At 41.7% G+C, this 20,299-nt stretch overlaps 2 protein-coding genes across 2 annotated transcripts in view; both read left to right on the forward strand.

Moving 5' to 3' along the window:
• LOC309701482 (uncharacterized protein) overlaps nt 1-20,299 on the forward strand; it is a 2,150,955-nt gene that overhangs the window by 111,176 nt on the left and 2,019,480 nt on the right. The window lies entirely within an intron of this gene.
• On the forward strand, nt 11,414-13,956 carry LOC309700205 (uncharacterized protein; the record flags this gene model as incomplete). The annotated part of the gene is made up of 5 exons (XM_082523653.1): nt 11,414-11,633; nt 11,950-12,081; nt 12,691-12,822; nt 13,811-13,847; nt 13,936-13,956. Exons 1-5 carry the CDS (start codon nt 11,533-11,535, stop codon nt 13,954-13,956), a joined length of 423 nt encoding a protein of 140 aa, XP_082379779.1. The 5' UTR covers nt 11,414-11,532.

Consider the following 20,299-nt stretch of genomic DNA (forward strand, 5'->3'; position numbering starts at 1 on the left):
TTACCTGTAAATTTAAATCATGTTTTTATTAAGTACTCGGTATCGGCGAGTACTGAAATGCAAGTACTCGTACTCGTTTCCAAAAAAGTGGTATCGGTGCATCCCTTATCTGAGGTAAACATTTTGCTTTTCATTTGACCCCTGACCTGTCTGCTGTAATGCAGGAGGCAGGTTTATGAGCTATACTGCAGACAGACACCACAGGAAGCCTTCCTCCATGTTTTCTTTACAGTAATTGATTCAGCCAGTTTAAGTCTCCTTTGTTTTTGTGCATTAGATCACTGTGTGGGTTGTGTTGAGTGCTTATGTATTTGTAAGTAGCCATTATGACTTGACTAGTGGTGTTTATCTCTTTTAAGGGTCTAGTATCATCAGTTAATTAGTTTTTACACTTTGCAGGCACTTTGCTGTAAATACAACAACACTGCTGAAAACTCTAATTTAAATAATTACTACTGATGCACCTATCAAATAAACTAACATTTGCATAAGTGTTGAAATGCTGGACTCTTCCTCTCCTAAATCTGTGGCAGAGAAAAAATGTTGCAGGAGTGTTTTTTACATGATATGTAAGAAAAATAAGAAAAAGAAAGAAACCCTGTGATTTTAATGTGAATGCATTACTGACATCTTATGCAAACACACATTGTGCACACCACTTTATCCCCTATTACAACTGCAGCTTTTATTAGTGCATGTTCACGGGACTTCTGATTCTATAGGGTCTTGACAAAAGTCTCTGCAATCAATTGATTACAATCAAGTGATTCAATTGAAACATGGAAGTCAGCATTTCACCATTTTATACTATACATACATGTTTTGCTTTCAAGACTGGACAGGAGTGGCATGTGGGCGGCATTGTAGAGTGTGTTGACAGGAGGAAAACTTACACGCTCAGTAAATCACCCCCGTCACTACCTAAACCTCAAAGTCTGTAAACAGGAAGTGCATCTGCATGAAAGCTTCTGTTTTATATGCAGACAGATGACCTTTTGATGTAAAACCTTTCTCTGTATCTAGAGAAACACTTTAACTATATATTCAACTATATAGTTTAACATTTGGTCCGTAACTATCATTTAAAAACAATAAAAAGGTTTAAAAGAATATACATAGGCGGCTATAAAGACTGCAGGTCAAACATCGTGCAGATACAGAAGGACCTCCTGGGGTCCAAAATGTCGCACTATTACAGAGCAATGCTTACAATAGTCTTGCATGGTTAGCCAGTTAGACAGATGCAAATGTTAAAGTGCTAAAACAGACATGTAAATAAAATACAACATCATGTTAGCAGCTTTTTGGTATTAATGTCTCTTAAAGCTCTCCATGACCTAGCTGCATCTTAACTCTCTGAGCTGCCACAGTCTTATAAACCCACCCGCTGTCTCAGGTCAGCTGATCAGCTGTTCCTGAATGTTCCCAGGACTGAGCGTAAACTTAGAGGACATCGTGCTTTTGCTGCAGCATCTCTGAAACTGTGACACGATCTGCCTTTAGAGATTAGACAGGCTTCTTCTCTGCCTGTTCTTAAATCACTCCTGAAAACTCATCTCTTCACCCTGACCTTTGACACCTTGTAAGATGTTGGTTTTTAGTTTGAGTTTTTTAGTTTATTTTTTCTGTTTTATCTTGTTTTGAAATATAGGGCTGTTTACATTTTTTATGTATTATGTGTTTTATTTTTTTACTGTTATGTTTTATTCTATTGTTCTTAACTCATTTACTGTACAGCACTTTGGTTTTGTCCTGGGTTTTTTAAAGTGCTTTCTCAATAAAGATGGATTGGATTGGACTGGAAGATAAACACTTTAGTTTGCAGTACTGTGGTGAGTTCACAGTAAAGCACTGTGTTGGACTGGCGCACAGTGATTGTGGCGTTCATGGTCAGTGTTAGGTTACCTCAAGTACAGTGGATTCATGCATGCATTTAAGCTGATGATGCTTCGATTAAGTCATCAAATTTCACCTTTATATCAGCTCTATAAGCCAATTCTCAGGATACTGTTAGTGTAGGAAATGGAAAGACAACCAAGATATCTGTGAAACGTCTGCTTACATCTTGAATTCAGCTCCGGCGTATGTGGTAAGTTGTTAATGAGTGACTTTAATTTATTATTTGTTCACATGTGGCTATACACTCTACTGAGAATAAGCATACTGTCATGATATGAGTGGATCTTCAAAATAGACATCAAAATAGGTCATGGAGAAAATAAGTAGAAAAAGTAAAGATCTTATTAGGAATAATACTGTTTGGATAATTATAACCATCATAAGCAACCAAATCATCTCAACACGTATTTGCTCAAAAATGTATTTATTACCACAAACATGTATTTAATTATCAACAAAAGCAAAATCAACAGTTTCTAGAACTCCAACAGGGGCAGGACTTGGAGGCACTGGGATTTCAGGAGGCAGCAGAATGGTACACTGGTCAGTGTCATTATTATTGACCTGTGATGGTGGATGGCCTTGGAGGGAGCTGAGAGGTAACTCAGACCTCTTGTCTTCAGGACACGTAAAGCAAACATACTCCTTCTCAGCAGCTGGAGACTTAGAGACATCCCAACTCATCAGCCTCATGCGTTTGGGCATCAAATGTTCCTCTTCATCATTAACAGAAAAAGCAGTAGAATACCTGCGCTTTCTGCAGAGACCTACCTCTGCAGTGGGTGGAGGTCTCGGAGGCAGAGGAACATCGCTAGGACACATGAAAAATGTCACTTCATCATCCAGGGATGAACGATCATTTTTCAAATCTGGATTAATGATCTTGTCAGTGTACTTTGCATGAAAGCTGGCATCAGCAGGTGGAGGATTTGAAGAAACTGGAACATCAGAACTCATCAGCCTCATGCGTTTGGGCATCAAATGTTCCTCTTCATCCTCCACAGAAAAAGCAGTAGAATATCTGCGCTTTCTGCAGAGACCTACCTCTGCAGTGGGTGGAGGCACTGGGATTTCAGGAGGCAGCAGAATGGTACACTGGTCAGTGTCATTATTATTGACCTGTGATGGTGGATGGCCTTGGAGGGAGCTGAGAGGTAACTCAGACCTCTTGTCTTCAGGACACATAAAGCAAACATACTCCTTCTCAGCAGCTGGAGACTTAGAGACATCCCAACTCATCAGCCTCATGCGTTTGGGCATCAAATGTTCCTCTTCATCATTAACAGAAAAAGCAGTAGAATACCTGCGCTTTCTGCAGAGACCTACCTCTGCAGTGGGTGGAGGTCTCGGAGGCAGAGGAACATCAGTAGGACACATGAAAAACGTCACGTCATCATCCAGGGATGAACGATTGTTTTTCAAATCTGGATGCATGATCTTGTCTGTGTCCTTTGAATGAAAGCTGGCATCAGCAGGTGGTGGACTTAGGAGCTCACATGCAGGTGCGCTGATAGGTCTGAACATGAAAGCGGGAACTTCATTGTCCAGAGCACAACGGTCTGCACTGGATGAGCGTGGGAGCTTCTCCTTTGCCTGTGGAGGAGGCAGACTTTGACTTTGTGTTGCAGAGGAACATTCAAGTCATCTGACGTTTTGCTCTGTTACATATTATTATTGTTGTTGTTGGATTTTTCTTTAAAAATTCACACGATTTAATGTTTAGAAACAGACACAGTGAAGGGTAACTTACCACAGCTCGAGGCATTTTAGGCGTCTGTCAAGGCAAAGACGCAGGATTTGGTTTCTCTGTGTAAGATTACAGGACAGTTGTCAGTTTCAGTTTCAAGTCAGTTGGATAAATTCATATCAAACTTCTCAAACTGTATCATTAAAGCATTGTTCAGGTGGACAAATATGAAAGATATGAAGATAAAAACAGTAACAGCTGGCAATCAAGGGAAAACAACCTTACGAAAAAGGTCTTAATCATTATTGTTTAAAAGTAAATCTTTCAGTCCTTACTTCAGTGATTGTTTGAAGTCTCTGTGCTTGTTGTCAGTCGCAGATTTGTGTAAAATATTTGCAGTTTGTTAATAAAGTTTGCAGGAGCTCCAAAGTTTGTCTGTTCAATACCAAAGTAATGAGGAGACTGAGTGCAGGTTTGGAATCCTCAGTGACAGAAGAATGCAGCAATGTTTGAATTTGAATTTGTTATTGTTTTATTAACAACAACTACCAGGATCATACCATAGCAACACAGTGATGCCCAATCAAATGTCAGGTACAAGGGATAGCCCACATACACATCCAACAGCACAGTAAAGCAATGGGCACCAATGCCACCAGTCAGGCCTTAAAAATACCTGAGTTATATAACAGCACACTGACAGTGTCTCATCCAAAAATATAAAATGTATAAATACAGTTAATGTCATTTTTATTTAAATTTTATTTAATTCTCTTCATATACGGCCAAACAGATGTCTCAAGTCGTCACTGTTACAACATAGATAAACATGAACATGAAATCCATTATTTAATTCTCTTCCATTCACTCCAGTTCAATTCAATAGCTATATAGATGGATAGACAGATACTGTATTATATACTATATTGATTCCAAATGGAGAATTAATGTGTTATATCACCAGGATAATGAATTCAAGTAGTACAATCTCCAATAAACAGACAACACAGTTCAAGTTCAAAGTGCAATATGTGCAGGATCCAGGCTTTATATTGTAAGATGCAAAATGTTTATATATACATAATATTGTTGAAAAACTAAAGAAAGTTAAAAATCAAAATAAGTTTATTGTCACTGTGGCTGATGTGATTGCAATATGAACCCGGAAGCAGACAAGGGAGAGATGGAACTGAATCTTAACAAAAAACAAACCATTTATTAGGTTGAAAAACACGAACACAAAACAAGGCCCAGCAAACAGGGGCGGAAACTAAAACTAAAACCTATCCTGGGAATAACTCGGTATGACTATGACAACTATGACAAGAAAAACATGAACATGAATCCGAGGAGGTGCATGCGAGAAACTCTGATGAAAAAACATGAACATGAACATGGACCTAAACAGAATCAGGAGATAACCTGAAACCCGGAATAACGTGAACGGAGGAAAACGCACCAACACTGCCCAGAGGAAGACAGCGGACTTAAATACACAGAAGAGAATGGAGGGAAGTGGAAACACAGCTGACACAAATGAACCTGACACCACAGGGGAAGCAAAATGAAACACACTGAACATGGAAACACAACCCTTTCATAATAAAAGACGAAACAAGGAGAGACGTGGACGTGTGATGGGCTGAGTTGCCAAATGGCTGGTAGGCTTTTAGCTAGGCTTTAGCTTCAGCCAAGTGGAAGCTAAATTGGCTAGTCATTCATATGTAAATTAGGTTGTTACCTGAGAATTCTGGAGGGGAGTGGGGGTGTGTGAATGATTGCTGATTTCTAACTGCCAACTGCCTCTTTGTTTGTCTGGGGGGGAGCTGCTAAAAGCGGTGAACTTCCTTTTGTGTTCGTCTTGATGCATTCTCAATCATCCAGGAAAAGAAATCTCCAAAAGTCACCAACTTGGAGTGGTTAGTTTCCTGAGCCACAAGGAAACTTGTGTTTCAGTTTGCCATCTTAGGGAGAAGGAGGATCATCACAGTTTTGGTGGTTGTATGAACTTAGAATGCATAAACTAATAATTTGTTTTAATTAAAAAACTTTCCCTCTGTCATTTCCTGAGTGTTTCAAAATAAAAGTCCTCTCTTTCATGTTTTGAATGTGAGGCTGTTCCTGTGATGCCTTCAAATCTGTTTCAGTCTGCAGATTTTTACATTTCAGACCCAAAGTGACTCAAACATTTACTTAAAAGAGGTTTTTGTTCGTCTGGGTTTTCCTGCTCAGCAGCGCTAAACAGGCAAAAGCAGAAACACACAAACAGAAAGAAACAGGAAAATATGTGTTTCTGTGAACAATGCAGCAGCAAAATGAAAGACCAGGACTTATTTTTAATGATTGACCAGTGCTGGGTAAGTTACTTTAAATTAGTAACTTAGTTACATTACTAGTTACTTCTATCAAAAGTAACTCAGTTACTTCAAGTTACTCGTTACTTTCAAAGTAACTAGTTACTAGGGAAAGTAACTTTGGTTTTACTCAGAATTCTCTTGTTAATGTGTTGCTTCCATAACTTTGCCAGTCTTCTAGCTTGCTTACCTGCCACAAGTGCACTGTGCCACCTACCAATAGAAAGGAAAAGATAATGTGCATATTTCCACGAGAGAAATCCCACGCCTGGACCGCCGTTGACCGCCACCATGATTCTAGCCTACGTCACAGCATCATGTGCGCCTTTTACATCCAACACAAAAACTGCAGTCGTGGTGCTTTCGATTGTACTCAGAACTCGGAAATTCTGCCTTCTGAATAGGAAGATGTAGGTAACACCAGACTGCAGATGAGCTGCATACAGGGCTGGACTGGGACAAAAAAATCAGCCTGGGCATTGTGACTAGAGACCGGCCCACCATTATAGCAAAAATCCTAAAGCCTTTGAATGAAAACAAACGCTGTTGTGACAGTGATGCTCACTGTCTTGATGGTATATATGCATCAATCTATCAATCGTTTGTTGTAAGATTCAGATAATTATTTTTTAAAAGCGAGACATTTTAAACGAGAATAAGAAAGAAAAGTATTTCCTTGTGCCCCCCTTTCCCTGTTAATGCCCTACCTGGCCCCCCTGGCAAAACTTTGCTAGACCCGCCCCTGCACAGTTACCAGCTGTCAGCTACCTAAAAAAGGATCCTGGTGTTATTTGTCTCTCAGAAACAGTTCATAACTTCCCTTCAACTCATCCATGTCACCTAAAAGGTAAACCTGTTTCTCCATCACAGCTCTGATGATTCAGTAAGGACATCTCCTGGTTTCATCTTCATGTTTCCCTCTCACCACATAACCAAACCGATATCATGACCAGCAGCTTTTTTGCAGCTGTGGCTCCAGCAAACATCAGCTGATACTAGAAATTAATATTAAATAAATTCTAACAACAGCTGATCAAGCTTAAACGTGCTGCTGTTGTTTAACGTGAACTCCGCTGGTTTCCTCTTTCTGATGCAAAGTGGGAGATAAACAAACAAGAGAGACGATCAGCTGATCATTGATCAGTTTTCATGATTGAAGTAGAAACGGGAGAGGGAGGGGGAGAGAATGAAAGAAGAAGAGGCAGCTGTGCAGCAAAGACACAGATTAACTCCAGCTTTGTGCCTTTTTCATTGTAGCTGAATTACGGGACTAACTGTTCCTTTTCACCTCAATAAGAAATGCGTAATATTTTCTCTGAATACCAGATGAGACGGTTGGCAATTCTAATAACTTATGAACAAAATAAAGTTCAACATCATTAACTTCATAGCACCCACCCAGCTGTATAGAAACTCTGTCATGCTAGCTAGCACGCAGTACGGAAAAAGTCAGAATAACAAAAATAAACTCCACCTAAACTTGGTTTATATCTGACCCAGAGAGACTGCAGGTCATAACTTCTTACCTGAAGTTCAGTTCACACTTGGACCGGCGGCCGTCTCGGGTCTCTTTTCCTTCTGCATCCCCCTTTCCCTCCTCCACCTGCTGGCCTCCACCACTTGCTAATGTTACTGAATCTGTGGAAGCTCCGCGATAGCCACCACACGAAGTAACGAATAACGAGCCCATCTAAATCCCAGTAACGACTAACGCGTTCCTGATTTTAGCATAATAACTAGTTACCGTGCTCGTTACCACAATAATAACGTAGTTACTGTAACACGTTACTTAATAACGCGTTAGTCCCAAATTGACAAAAACATTAAATGATCATGTTTATTTTCACATAAATGTTCCATCGGTCCTTCTTTTAGAATAAGTTTAGAAATGAAAAATACTAATAACACACCAGGAAAAAGCCAACAGCACGAGTCCTGAAAGGCTTAAAGAGAAAATAAACGCACAAAGAATGAAACAAAAAGGCACAAAACCTCAAAACAAGAGTGAATTAAATCTGACCGACACACAAAGATGCTAAAAGCCCCAAACATGAACCTGTGAGGTCATTAATACCTGTGTGTGTGCATGTTTACATGTCTTTGTGGGGACCAAAATGCCCGTCCCCACAAGTTTGAAGACATTTGTGAGACTCAGAATGTGGTTTTAGTGTCAGGGACAGTCAGGTCAGGGTTAGGCATTCAGTCTTAATGGTTAGAGTAAAAGGCTGAGGAGAGCATGATGTCAAATAGATGTCCCCACAAGGATATGAAAACACAACCGTGTGTGTGTTACTGTGAATTTGTGAGACAAGTGAAGATTTCAGAATCAGTGAGAAATGTTTCACTTCCTGTTGGTGAAGAAGAGCAGACTCCTCTTCAGCCACAGAAATGAAGAAGCTTTTATTTTGTCAGCCTGACAAACACGAGCTCAGCCACGAGCAGAGGCGACCCTGCAGAGGTGAAGGTCACAGTCAGAATCAGCGCCAGAGAACCACACAAGGACGGCCTCATTGGTCACGGCTGAGTTCATTATGTGATGGTAACAAGCTGATTATTACAGAACAGGAAACACACGTCTGCTCATCAAACACCAGCTGCTGCTGCTTTTATCAGTCTGACAACAAAACCTCACAAGAAAGAAGTTTTTGTGAGTTTGCAGCGTTCCTCTAAACTGAAAACTAAAACAGCCTGAAAATGGGAACACGCACCCACACTCGAGAGTCGGGCAACTTAAATGTGTTTGTCTTCATCTGTAGTTACGTTTCATTGGCTGGAAATGTGCTAACTGGAATCATTCATGAGTCCAGATGAACAAAAACAAGTGTTTACTGCTCCACGCTGCACGAATCTGAATCAAAATCACTCAGACGCGCCCACGTAGGCATTCCACTAAAACCATGTGACCACCTTCACCTTTAAACCTGTCGTGAATATAATTTTAGACTCTTCACTTTATTTTGAAAGAACAGATTTGCAGGAAGTGCGGCTGCTGCAGAAACTCTTCACTTTTCACTGGCTTTAATCTTGAAGGTTTCTCCAGATGTGGAACATTCATGCTAAACATTCAACATCTGACGACCGTCTCCGTGTAAAACACTGACAAACTCAAACTTTATACGGTAACTGACAGATTTATTCCTCCATTTTCAGGCATTTCACAATGAACTTGGATTAGTTTGATGATTTTATTCACGTTGGTGAATAAAATCAGCCAAGAGGCTGATTCCTGCAGAGGAGGAGGCAGAGTGGAGGAATCTGCAGGTTCTGTCTCTAACACACAACCAGAGCTTCAATCATAACGAGCACATAATAAAACCATGATCCCCCCTGATCGACTCTTTTAGCCTGTTTTCTCTGGATCGAACAGGATCTAACAAACCCCAGCTTCTGCTGGGACACTGGTCAGCATGGGAGGAAAAAGATGGCTGCCGTGTTGCTGTTTCCTGTCTTACACCAGGGTTATACTTCCTGTATCTGTGGGTCTGAGTTTTTAATCAGAGGATGAAGTTAAAGCTTTCAGTCTGCTCTACAACCCACCACCTATCCACACGTCTGCTAAGTGGACTGGAAATCAGTAAAACTTCTACCAGACTTTAGTAAATATTGCATTAAGATGAGCAGACAGATTTTAATCTCAGCATCGTGCACACAGATTTTTCAGGACACTGGAAGAGTTCCTGCCGTGGATTTAGATGTTAGTGTTGTGTGGATGATCCCATTCTGTGATCTTTGTGTTACTAACACTGATGCTTTTACACTTTAGGACCCTCGAGACCTCTGCTGCTCAGCCGTCCTGATCGCTGCCTCCACTTTAACCAGAGGCTGTAACCTCTGATCATTTCACCTGCACCGACAGTAAAACTCTTCTCCAGAACCAAACGTGCCATAAACCCATCACAGCTTCATCATCAGCTCAGTCTCAGCAACATGCAGACGACCGAGCAGCAGAAACTCTGCAGGGAACGTCTGAAGTCTGTTCTTCAGTTTTCCCAGCTCACTGTTTATTGAACATGAGACAGAAAAATAACTTCACCTTTAATGTGAAACTTTTATCGCCTGTGACATGTTTGCAGGAAGTTTACATGCTGTGATTTAGTGTCACAGCCATAAATATCACACAAGGTAAAAACTACAAGTCCCAGCATCCTCTGTGTTTAGGGAGGAGCAGTGAAAGTGAAAGTGTTGATCCTCCGTTCAGAGCAGCAGGAGGAGGAAGGTGGAGCTGAGGCAGGTGAGTGTTAACATGAATATGTTTCTTCTTATGACATAAAATAATTCCACGCTGTTCGTGTCTGTGGGTGAAACGTGAGGCCGCTCGGCTCCTCTGAGCGCTGGTTTCCTGTAAGTAGAGAGGAAGTGAGTTTAGCTGAGAGAGCAGGAGGAGAGTGAGAGCTGTGCTGAGGCAGGTGAGTGTTAACACCGCTCTGACATTACTGTGTCTCTGTGGCGGGAACAACAGGCTCCGTCAGTGGAGGCAAAAATAATCAGACTTTGGTTTTTCAAAGGAAACTACTTTATGTTGGGAGAAGCCGCGCGCTCATTGGATAACGACTTGTCAATCTCAAGTTATTAGCCAATGAGCGTGCCGGTTCACAGTAAGACCCGCCCTTATCACGACGTCTTTTAAAACTAAAATGGCGACAGAAAGTCGGTGAGTGGAGTTCAGGCTGACTTTATGAAAGTGCGACGTTTGAGCCACTTCCTGTTCTCAGTCCCGGCGTCCTGATCACCGAGGTTTCTGTTGCTCTGATGTCTGATATTGATTATATCGGTAAACAGGCTGTAGGCAGAAACATCAGGTCTGATCTGAAAATCCCTTCAGAAACAAACTTTAAGAGTTTTATGTCCGTGTGAGGCCGCACGCTGATTGGATAACCACCTGTCAGTCTCAGGGTATTAGCCAATGAGCGCGCAGATTCACAGTAAGAGCTTATCACGTCATTCTTTTAAACTAAAACATCGACAGTGAAACTGTAACGTGTCCTGTGATCTATAAACACTCTGTGATGAATAATCTGAAGTCATTTTGAGCCTGACAGTAGTTTCCTGTCACAGAGCAGAAGCTGCAGGCAGTTTTTGGCACCTTTATATTTAATTTATTCCAAAATAAATCAATAAAGGTAAAAAAGAACTCTCAGTGACATTAAAAATCTATTTTTAAAGACAGATGTGACCAAGTGCAACAAATATAAGATGAGATGTTTACAGATATTTGAAGTATTGATCATATGTAGAACACAGAGCAGGTCCAATAACAGAGTCATCCTGCTCACAAACAGCAGTTTGGTTTCATGAGCTCACTTCCTGCAGTGATCCTCAGCTTCTCTCCAAAGGAGCCGTAACATGTGGGCTCCTCACCATGATGATGATCCCAAACACACTGAGTTCCTTCATCCACCTGATCATGTACTTATTAAATAATGTGATGGTTTTGGTGTTTTTTAAAGACTTTGAGCCTCTAAAATAACTGGTTTGGACTTTAGGGCCAAAGCTCCAACATTAGAAAGCCGTCAGTGTGATGCTTCCAGTACAACAGCACCTCTGAGTGTGTGTGTTTACCTCTCAGACTAACTCCACCCTGACATCAAGAAGATGGAGGAAGAGGACGGAGCAGCATCCAGCTGTGTGTCTGTGAGGAGTGACGGGGTTACACAAACACCTCCACCTTACAGTCATGGACCTGCAGTAACAATGTAAGAACACTACTAACTTTATTAGTCATTTCAACATAACCATGACAGAATCTGTGATTGGTTCAAACTGTTTGATCTGAGTTTGCTTTTTATTGACTTGTTTTCTAAGATCTGAACTCTGTAAGTTTAAGTGAAGTCAGTGCAGCAGAATCAGAGAAGAGCTGAGAACAAACTGAGTTCATTCAGAGACAGAAAAAACTGGCTGATGATTGGCTGACCTGTCAGCGTTATGAGGCAGACACAATATCACAGAGGGATCAGCTGATCATATGGCTGTCAGAGAGAACTGATCAGTTATTGATGTTTGTGTTTGCAGAGATCAGAGGTCACAGTCTCCAGTATCCAGCTGTGCGTCTGTGAGGAGTAATGGGTCCATATTGCTACCTCCATATTTCAGTGATGAACCTGCACCAACACCAAACCTCCATCATGGACCTCACCTGATAATGTAAGAGATCTGCTGCTGACTCATGTTTAGTTTTTCTTGAAGTTTTGTGAACACTTGACTTTTTTTATATTTCTGCATAAACAAACCTAAAGCACCGTCAGATTATCCTGTGTCCCTGTATGAGGAAGGACCTGGACGTCTAACTTTAGTTGTTGTCCTGGAGTTTTAATGTTAGAGAACTGATACCAGTGAGTTTATAGCCGTGGTTAAAATAAAAATACTTGAGGATTTTCTTTAGAATTCGATTTTTCTGAATAAATGGGACCTAAAAGATTTATTAGGCTTAACCAACAATCCCTGCTGCATTGCTCGACTTATTAGCCAGCTAGCTAGTTGGCAAACATGGGGAAACGTCAATGTCAGCTGACTCTAACTCCAAACCTACAAAACCAAGAAAATAACACACTGTGCAGAACTCCTGAGTTTTGAGTAATACTTTGTGTTTTGCTCCCAATGAGCCAGGCTTTGTTGTCAGTTTAGACAATATTTCTCTGGGCTTTTCTTTGGATATTGGTTTGTCATGATGAGGTCATATCTGGACTCTAAATTAGACTCTCACATGACAGATTTTATCATTGATTGTGACAAGAAACCCTTCTCTGTTTGCAGAGGTCAGAGGTCACAGTCTCCAGTATCCAGCTGTGCGTCTATGAGGAGTGATGGGTCCATATTGCTACCTCCATATTTCAGTAATGAACCTGCACCAACACCAAACCTCCATCATGGACCTCAGCTGATAATGTAAGAGATCTGCTGCTGTGCTCTTTGGAAGTTTATGATCTTTTTACAAGTTTCTAAAGTGTCATCAGACTTTCACACAGATCCCAAAAGTAGACAGAACAAGAAAATAAGTAATCTAATTTTGCTGTTATTTGTTTATACTGTATTTTCCGCACTATAAGGCGCACTTAAAATCCTTTAATTTTCTCAAAAATCGACAGTGCTCCTTATGTATGAATTCTGCTTGTGCTTACTGACCTCGAACCAATTTTATGTGGAACACGGCGCTCAAAAATCTGTCAAAAATGTTTTAGTATGACTTTGGTAAGCGATGAAGCCGCACCACCTGATGGATTGTCGGAGCATTATGGCTGCCGTAGTCAGGAGCCTCGCAGAGTAATCTGGGTCCTAAACTCCATCACATTCAGGTCCCAAAGTCAAACGAACACTGTGGCATCACTGAGAGTTACAAACTGTCTAAATTATTGAAAATAGTCTAAGGAGCTTGGAAAGAAAAGCGTCTGGACTTCTTTAAGTTGCTTGAAGGTGTTTCACCTCTCATCAGAGAAGCTTCTTCAGTTCTAAGGTCACATGGTGGAGAGTCCCAGATTTAAACCCTGTGGGAGTGTCCCCCCAAAGAGAGACAAAAGGACCCCCTGATGATCCTCTACCTAATCATATGAGCCAAGTTGTGAAAACGGGTGTGGGTCACAATCTCCTTAGACTGTGATGACCTGGATGACTGAGAACCTTCACAGACACATCCATGAAAATTGAATTTATTACATTTAACAGAGTTAGAAGTTAACAGGAAGTTAGCTTGCTAGGTTCCACCTAAACATGATATAGCATGTTCTGACTGAGAGTTTTCGGGAAAAAATTTCGTACCTTATGTATGAAAACAGACCCGTTTGTCGACAGCGCGCCTTATGGTCCAAAAAATATGGTAATGAATTTATTGAATATTAAATGTCTGTGTTGATCCAAACTATGTATGTGAACCTTACAGATCCATCATGCTGTCATCCAGTGACACACATTACATTGTGACAGCTTTTTGGCCACAAGAGCCAAATCTGTGTACTTCTCACCAGATGTGCCTCCAGGTGACTTTGTTGTGTTTTTCCCTAAAAGCAGAACGAGTACAGGGAGTGAGAGCGGTCAGAGCAGGACTTATACAGATGGCAGCCTAAAACTTAGAGCAGCACTTAGAGCTGGGCGATATAAGATTTTTTCATATCACGATATGTTTTTTTCATTTCAGGCGATAACGATATATATCACGATATAAGCCAAATAACTATATTTGTAAGATTTAAATGTGCCGTTGCTCACAAGTAAAATGTGAAATAATCAGGAGCTTGTTTTTATTTAAATATTTATTTCCCATAATAAGTTCAACATGGTAGATGTACTTAAGGAACATGAGACTTTTTCAGATAAATAAAGGCAAATATTGCAAACTACACAAAAGGCAGCCGCTAAAGCGTTTAAGTTTCAAAATAGAACAAACGAAACAGACTACTAAATTGTCAATTCCACTTAGAAACAAAATATTAATTCTAAAAATAAATCTTAGTTTGTTTTACAGAAGAACAGACAAAATTGACTAACTTTTGTCAATATCAAATAAACTGAGAACTAAAAGGAAATTCTCAATCTCTCCTTGTTGTATAGCTGAGCTTTTCAAACAGTTTTAACAGTTACAGTGAGGCAAAAAAGTATTTAGTCAGCCACCGATTGTGCAAGTTCCCCCACTTAAAATGATGACAGAGGTCAGTAATTTGCACCAGAGGTACACTTCAACTGTGAGAGACAGAATGTGAAGAAAAAAATCCATGAATTCACATGGTAGGATTTGTAAAGAATTTATCCGTAAATCAGGGTGGAAAATAAGTATTTGGTCACCTCAAACAAGGAAAATCTCTGGCTCTCACAGACCTGTAACGTCTTCTGTAAGACGCTTTTCTGTCCCCCACTTGTTACCTGTATGAATGGCACCTGTTTGAACTCATCATCTGTATAAAAGACACCTGTCCACAGCCTCAAACAGTCAGACTCCAAACTCCGCCATGGCCAAGACCAAAGAGCTTTCGAAGGACACCAGGAAAAGTATTGTAGACCTGCACCAGACTGGGAAGAGTGAATCTACAATAGGCAAGCAGCTTGGTGTGAAAAAATCAACTGTGGGAGCAATCATCAGAAAATGGAAGACATACAAGACCACTGATAATCTCCCACGATCTGGGGCTCCACGCAAGATCTCATCCCGTGGGGTCAAAATGATCATGAGAACGGTGAGCAAAGATCCCAGAACCACACGGGGGGACTTGGTGAATGACCTGCAGAGAGCTGGGACCAAAGTAACAAAGGTCACCATCAGTAACACACTACAACGGCAGGGAATCAAATCCCGCAGTGCCAGACGTGTTCCGCTGCTGAAGTCAGTGCATGTCCAGGCCCGTCTGAAGTTTGCCAGAGAGCACATGGATGATACAGCAGAGGATTGGGAGAATGTCATGTGGTCAGATGAAACCAAAGTAGAACTTTTTGGTATAAACTCAACTCGTCGTGTTTGGAGGACGAAGAATACCGAGTTGCATCCCAAGAACACCATACCTACTGTGAAGCATGGGGGTGGAAACATCATGCTATGGGGCTGTTTTTCTGCCAAGGGGACAGGACGACTGATCCGTGTTAAGGACAGAATGAATGGGGCCATGTATCGTGAGATTTTGAGCCAAAACCTCCTTCCATCAGTGAGAACTTTGAAGATGAAACGCGGCTGGGTCTTCCAACATGACAATGATTCAAAACACACCGCCCGGGCAACAAAGGAGTGGCTCCGTAAGAAGCATTTGAAAGTCCTGGAGTGGCCTAGCCAGTCTCCAGACCTCAACCCCATAGAAAATCTGTGGCGGGAGTTGAAAGTCCGTGTTGCTCGGCGACAGCCCCAAAACATCACTGCTCTCGAGAAGATCTGCATGGAGGAATGGGCCAAAATACCAGCTACTGTGTGTGCAAACCTGGTAAAGACCTATAGTAAACGTTTGACCTCTGTTATTGCCAACAAAGGTTATGTTACAAAGTATTGAGTTGTATTTTTGTTATTGACCAAATACTTATTTGCCACCCTGATTTACGAATAAATTCTTTACAAATCCTACCATGTGGATTCATGGATTTTTTTCTTCACATTCTGTCTCTCACAGTTGAAGTGTACCTCTGGTGCAAATTACTGACCTCTGTCATCATTTTAAGTGGGGGAACTTGCACAATCTGTGGCTGACTAAATACTTTTTTGCCCCACTGTACTTTAGTCTGACAAAAGCCGAATGACGAATTAGCGCTTCCAGTCAGAGACTGAGGCTACGTCCACACGTACACACGTATTTTTGAAAACGGAGATTTTCCGTTTTCGTTTTACAAAATAATCCCGTCCACACATAAAGGCAGAAATGAAGGAAAACGCTGCTATGAACATGCCAAAGCAGCAGGTGGCGCTAGATTCCTAACCGTGCAGAAATGTAGGCCAATCAGAAGTCTAGAAGCCTCAGTGGGAAAAAGTAAACAAAGCTGGGGCATAGAAGCAGAACAGAGTCGTATGTGTGGAGGGACAGTAACTGTGTGTATATGTAAGCATTTAAACACTGCAGAGAGTAGAATTAACAGTAACAGTATTGTAGAAATTCATTTCACCGAAACAATAACGTGGCGCACAGTGTGACGTCAAAAAATGCCGCTGTGTTTTCTCCGTTTTTCTAGTCCACATGTAAATGCAAAAAAACTGACTTTTCAAAAATATCCACCCTGGCCGGAGTTTTTAAAAATCTTCGTTTTCAGTGACCAAAAACGCCGTTTACGTGTGGACGAAAGGTGCAAACGCATAGAAAAATCTGCGTTTTCAAAAATACCCGGGTACGTGTGGACGTAGCCTGAGCATGCACCAGTTTATTGTATTTCCAGACTTGCTTTCGGCACAATTTACAGTGCACGCTACTCTGTTTTTTGTCAGACTTGAAATAGCCGAAATACCTTCACACTACGGAACTTCTATGGCTCTTCCGTTCGACAATCTCTCCGGCATTGGAACCATCATCTGTTTTCTCTTCAGTAACCTTCGGTCACGCTCGGTTGATTTTTCTAGTCGGCACACTCATTTCCTCCATTACCCTGGCGGTACGGTGGCTGGCTGCTTCCCAAACAAATACGCATGTGCGGCTTGACGCTTGTGCTGTACATAACAAGTCACGTGACATGACGCTGCGGCTGTGATTGGTTCGGCTCTGCGCTTCTTAATTTGGATTGGCTGTTTGTTTTTTTTGGGTTTTTTTTTAAGAGGACAAGAGCGGCAAGGTCTATCGCGATAGTTTAATTTTTCTATCGAGAAAAAGTTATATCGCGATACATATCGTTATCGTTCTATCGCCCAGCTCTAGCAGCACTAATCAGACACCAACACAAGACTACTGTGAGGTGTCATAACCTGGAAGGTCACAAAGGAGATCAAGGGCTATTAGATATATCGAGTCACCTGATGAACTGCAGGAGCTGCAGTTTGCATGTTTAGAAAGTTCTTTTAATATCCAGGGCCTACACTGTCGGGGGGCTTTTTACCCCCTGGTAGGGTCTCGTGGCGGACTGGTCCTGGGTGAAGGAGTGATTTTGGGTGGCCTCAGAATCTTGTCTCTGCTTTTAACAGAAAGCGTGGTTCTGTTGGCTTCATCGGGTGGTGACCTCCAGTGTGAAGTCTGAGGCTTTGGTCCTCAACCGGAAAAGGGAGGAGCGTTTATTCTGGGTCAGGGATGAGCTACTGCCCAAAGTGAAGGAGTTTGTAGTATCTAGGGGTCATGTTCATGAGTGGAGGAGAGTGGGAGGTCAACAGACAGATTGGTGCTGCTGCTGTATTGATCTAAACGTCTACATCGAAAGGACATGCAACAAAGGGCCGTGACTCGGACTCAAACCAAGGTCACTGATTTCTAGCCACGCGTCACGCCTGCTCACCCACTGAGATTAACCAGTGCTCTGTGTCATCAGTGACTGATATGACTGCGTGTCTTTGCTAGGGCTGCCACAAATGATTATTTTGATAGTTGACTAATCAGATCTTGCATCCATTGGACGTAAAACGTACAGCTTATTGCACCAGCAGCATCTGCTTTTATATAACTATCATTAGCTTACAGCTTTAAGTTGTTAAGGTATGTGCTAACTAAAAATAAAGACACGATGATAGTTTATTAAACTTTTAATGAAATTTGCAGATTGTCTCAGTGGAGTTTAATAAACTCAGCTGTGTGCTCCTTGCTATCTAAAATATAACAGGACACTGGAGTAAACTCTCGACCATCTCACACTTCTGATTAATCAGTTTTCTGCTTGACGTTTATTCAGCTGTGTAAAAACTATAACTTTAATCTCAGCCAAACCGATTTACTCAGGAACAAATCAAACACAGAAAAAAGCCAAACATGAACATTTTTAAGTTATCTAAGTGACTTATATATCATGTTTAACCTGAGTAGCCAAAGACCACGGTGATCTGAAAATGATGTGTCGAGAGTTTGCTGTTCTCGTCGGCTGTAGTGACCCTCAAGCTCCCAGCTAGCTATCGAGCTGGTGGGTAACAGACGTCTCCGAAAACGTCGGAGCACTTTTACAAATATGTGATGTCTTGATAAACCGAGCAGATATTTGAAGTTTACACAGCTACATACTCGCCTGAAAATAGCTTAAAAGTTTATTTTGCGACCCAGAAAGAGTAATAAGAGTAATATTAAAACTAAGTAGCTGCTGCCATTGTTGGAAACTGGAATTGGCTGGGCCGCGCTATGAATTCTGGGATATGGTGGGCCATGAAGGACACACCCGACACATCTTTCAAATCTGGGGAAAAGGAGGATGCATTTGTCAATTCAATTCAGTTTTATTTATAAAGCACCAAATCACAACAAGTCGCCTCAAGGCGCTTTATATTGTACAGTAGATCGTACAATAATAGATACAGAGGAAAAACCCAACAGTCATATGACCCCCTATGAGCAAGCACTTTGGCGACAGTGGGAAGGAAAAACTCCTTTTAACAGGAAGAAACCTCCGGCAGAACCAGGCTCAGGGAGGGGCGGGGAGTTCTGCTGCGGCCTCCGTCGGCCGCATTTGGAGGCGTCTTCGAATTTGGGCTGTCTTCGTTGCGTTGCCGTAACGTCGCCTACAAATGAGGCCTCCGAAGAATGCAGCCCCTAAATTTGGACACAGCTACGATACCGGACACTGCTGCTTCTTCTTCTTCAGGGTTTAACGGCAGCTGGCATCCTTGTACATACAGTGCTGCCATGCTGCACCGCCATGCTGGCCTTTAATGGCTTTCATGACTCTTTCATGATTGCATCATTGTTTGTGACTAGAAACTAGTGCTGTCAGCGTTAATCTCATTAAAATGCCGTTAACGCCATAACTGGATTAACGTGGCAAATCTCTGTTTGCAAGTTAGCGCGGTCGCCCCACGCTTGGGGCTGCACGGCGTCAACGCGTTAGCTCATTTAGCTCGTTAACGTATTAGCGTCATTTTAATGAGATTAACGCTGACAGCACTAATAGAAACCCTTATGTGTTTGCAGAGGTCAGAGGTCACAGTCTCCAGTATCCAGCTCTGCGTCTATGAGGAGTGATGGGTCAATATTGCTACCTCCATATTTCAGTGATGAACCTGCACCAACATCAAATCTCCATCATGGACCTCAGCTGATAATGTAAGAGATCTGCTGCTGACTCATTTACTGTGCTCTTCCAAAGTGTCTGTATTTAGTGTGACATTGTTGGACTCTTTCTCTGGTCCCCTTCAAGAAACCTCAAAGCACAGGCCGAGGGGGCGGTGTGGCAGCAATTTTTCACACCAGCCTATTAATCAACCAAAGACCCAGAGAGACTTTTAATTCATTTGAAAGCCTGATGCTTCGCCTCGTCCACCCCAGCTGTGAAACTCAGAAACCAGTGTTACTTGTTATCATCTATCGTCCACCTGGGCCTTACACAGAGTTTCTGTCTGATCTGACTTTTTATCTGATTTAGTGCTCAGCTCAGATAAAGGAAATGGCATGTCACAACTTTAGAAGATCCAGGGCTCTAGACTAACCCTTTTCCAAGGTTGCACTGGTGCACCTAACTTTTTTCTTAGTGCTTTGGCACTCTTTGGCAGTACTGTAGACAATGTTAAACGTAATCATCACTTCGGCTCCTCTGATGACCTGTTTGCGACTGCTGAAAGGCAGCGGGGAGAGGGGACACTTGGGCTTTTATCGCAGCATATATTTAGAGTTTTCTGGATACACTGTGCTTTTTCAGTATTCAGAGGATGATGGCTCTGTGTCAGAGCTGGCTATGAATTTCAGACAGATCAGGCCTTAACTTAACAAAAAAGTTATCAATAGTTCTTTTAATCTTTTCTTATTATCCACAGCTACATCCACTCTGTTAGGCCTAGGGCTGGATATCATCA

Source organism: Aulonocara stuartgranti (assembly GCF_965226115.1).
Source record: "Aulonocara stuartgranti genome assembly, chromosome: 23".
In the NCBI taxonomy this organism is placed as follows: Eukaryota; Metazoa; Chordata; class Actinopteri; order Cichliformes; family Cichlidae; genus Aulonocara; species Aulonocara stuartgranti.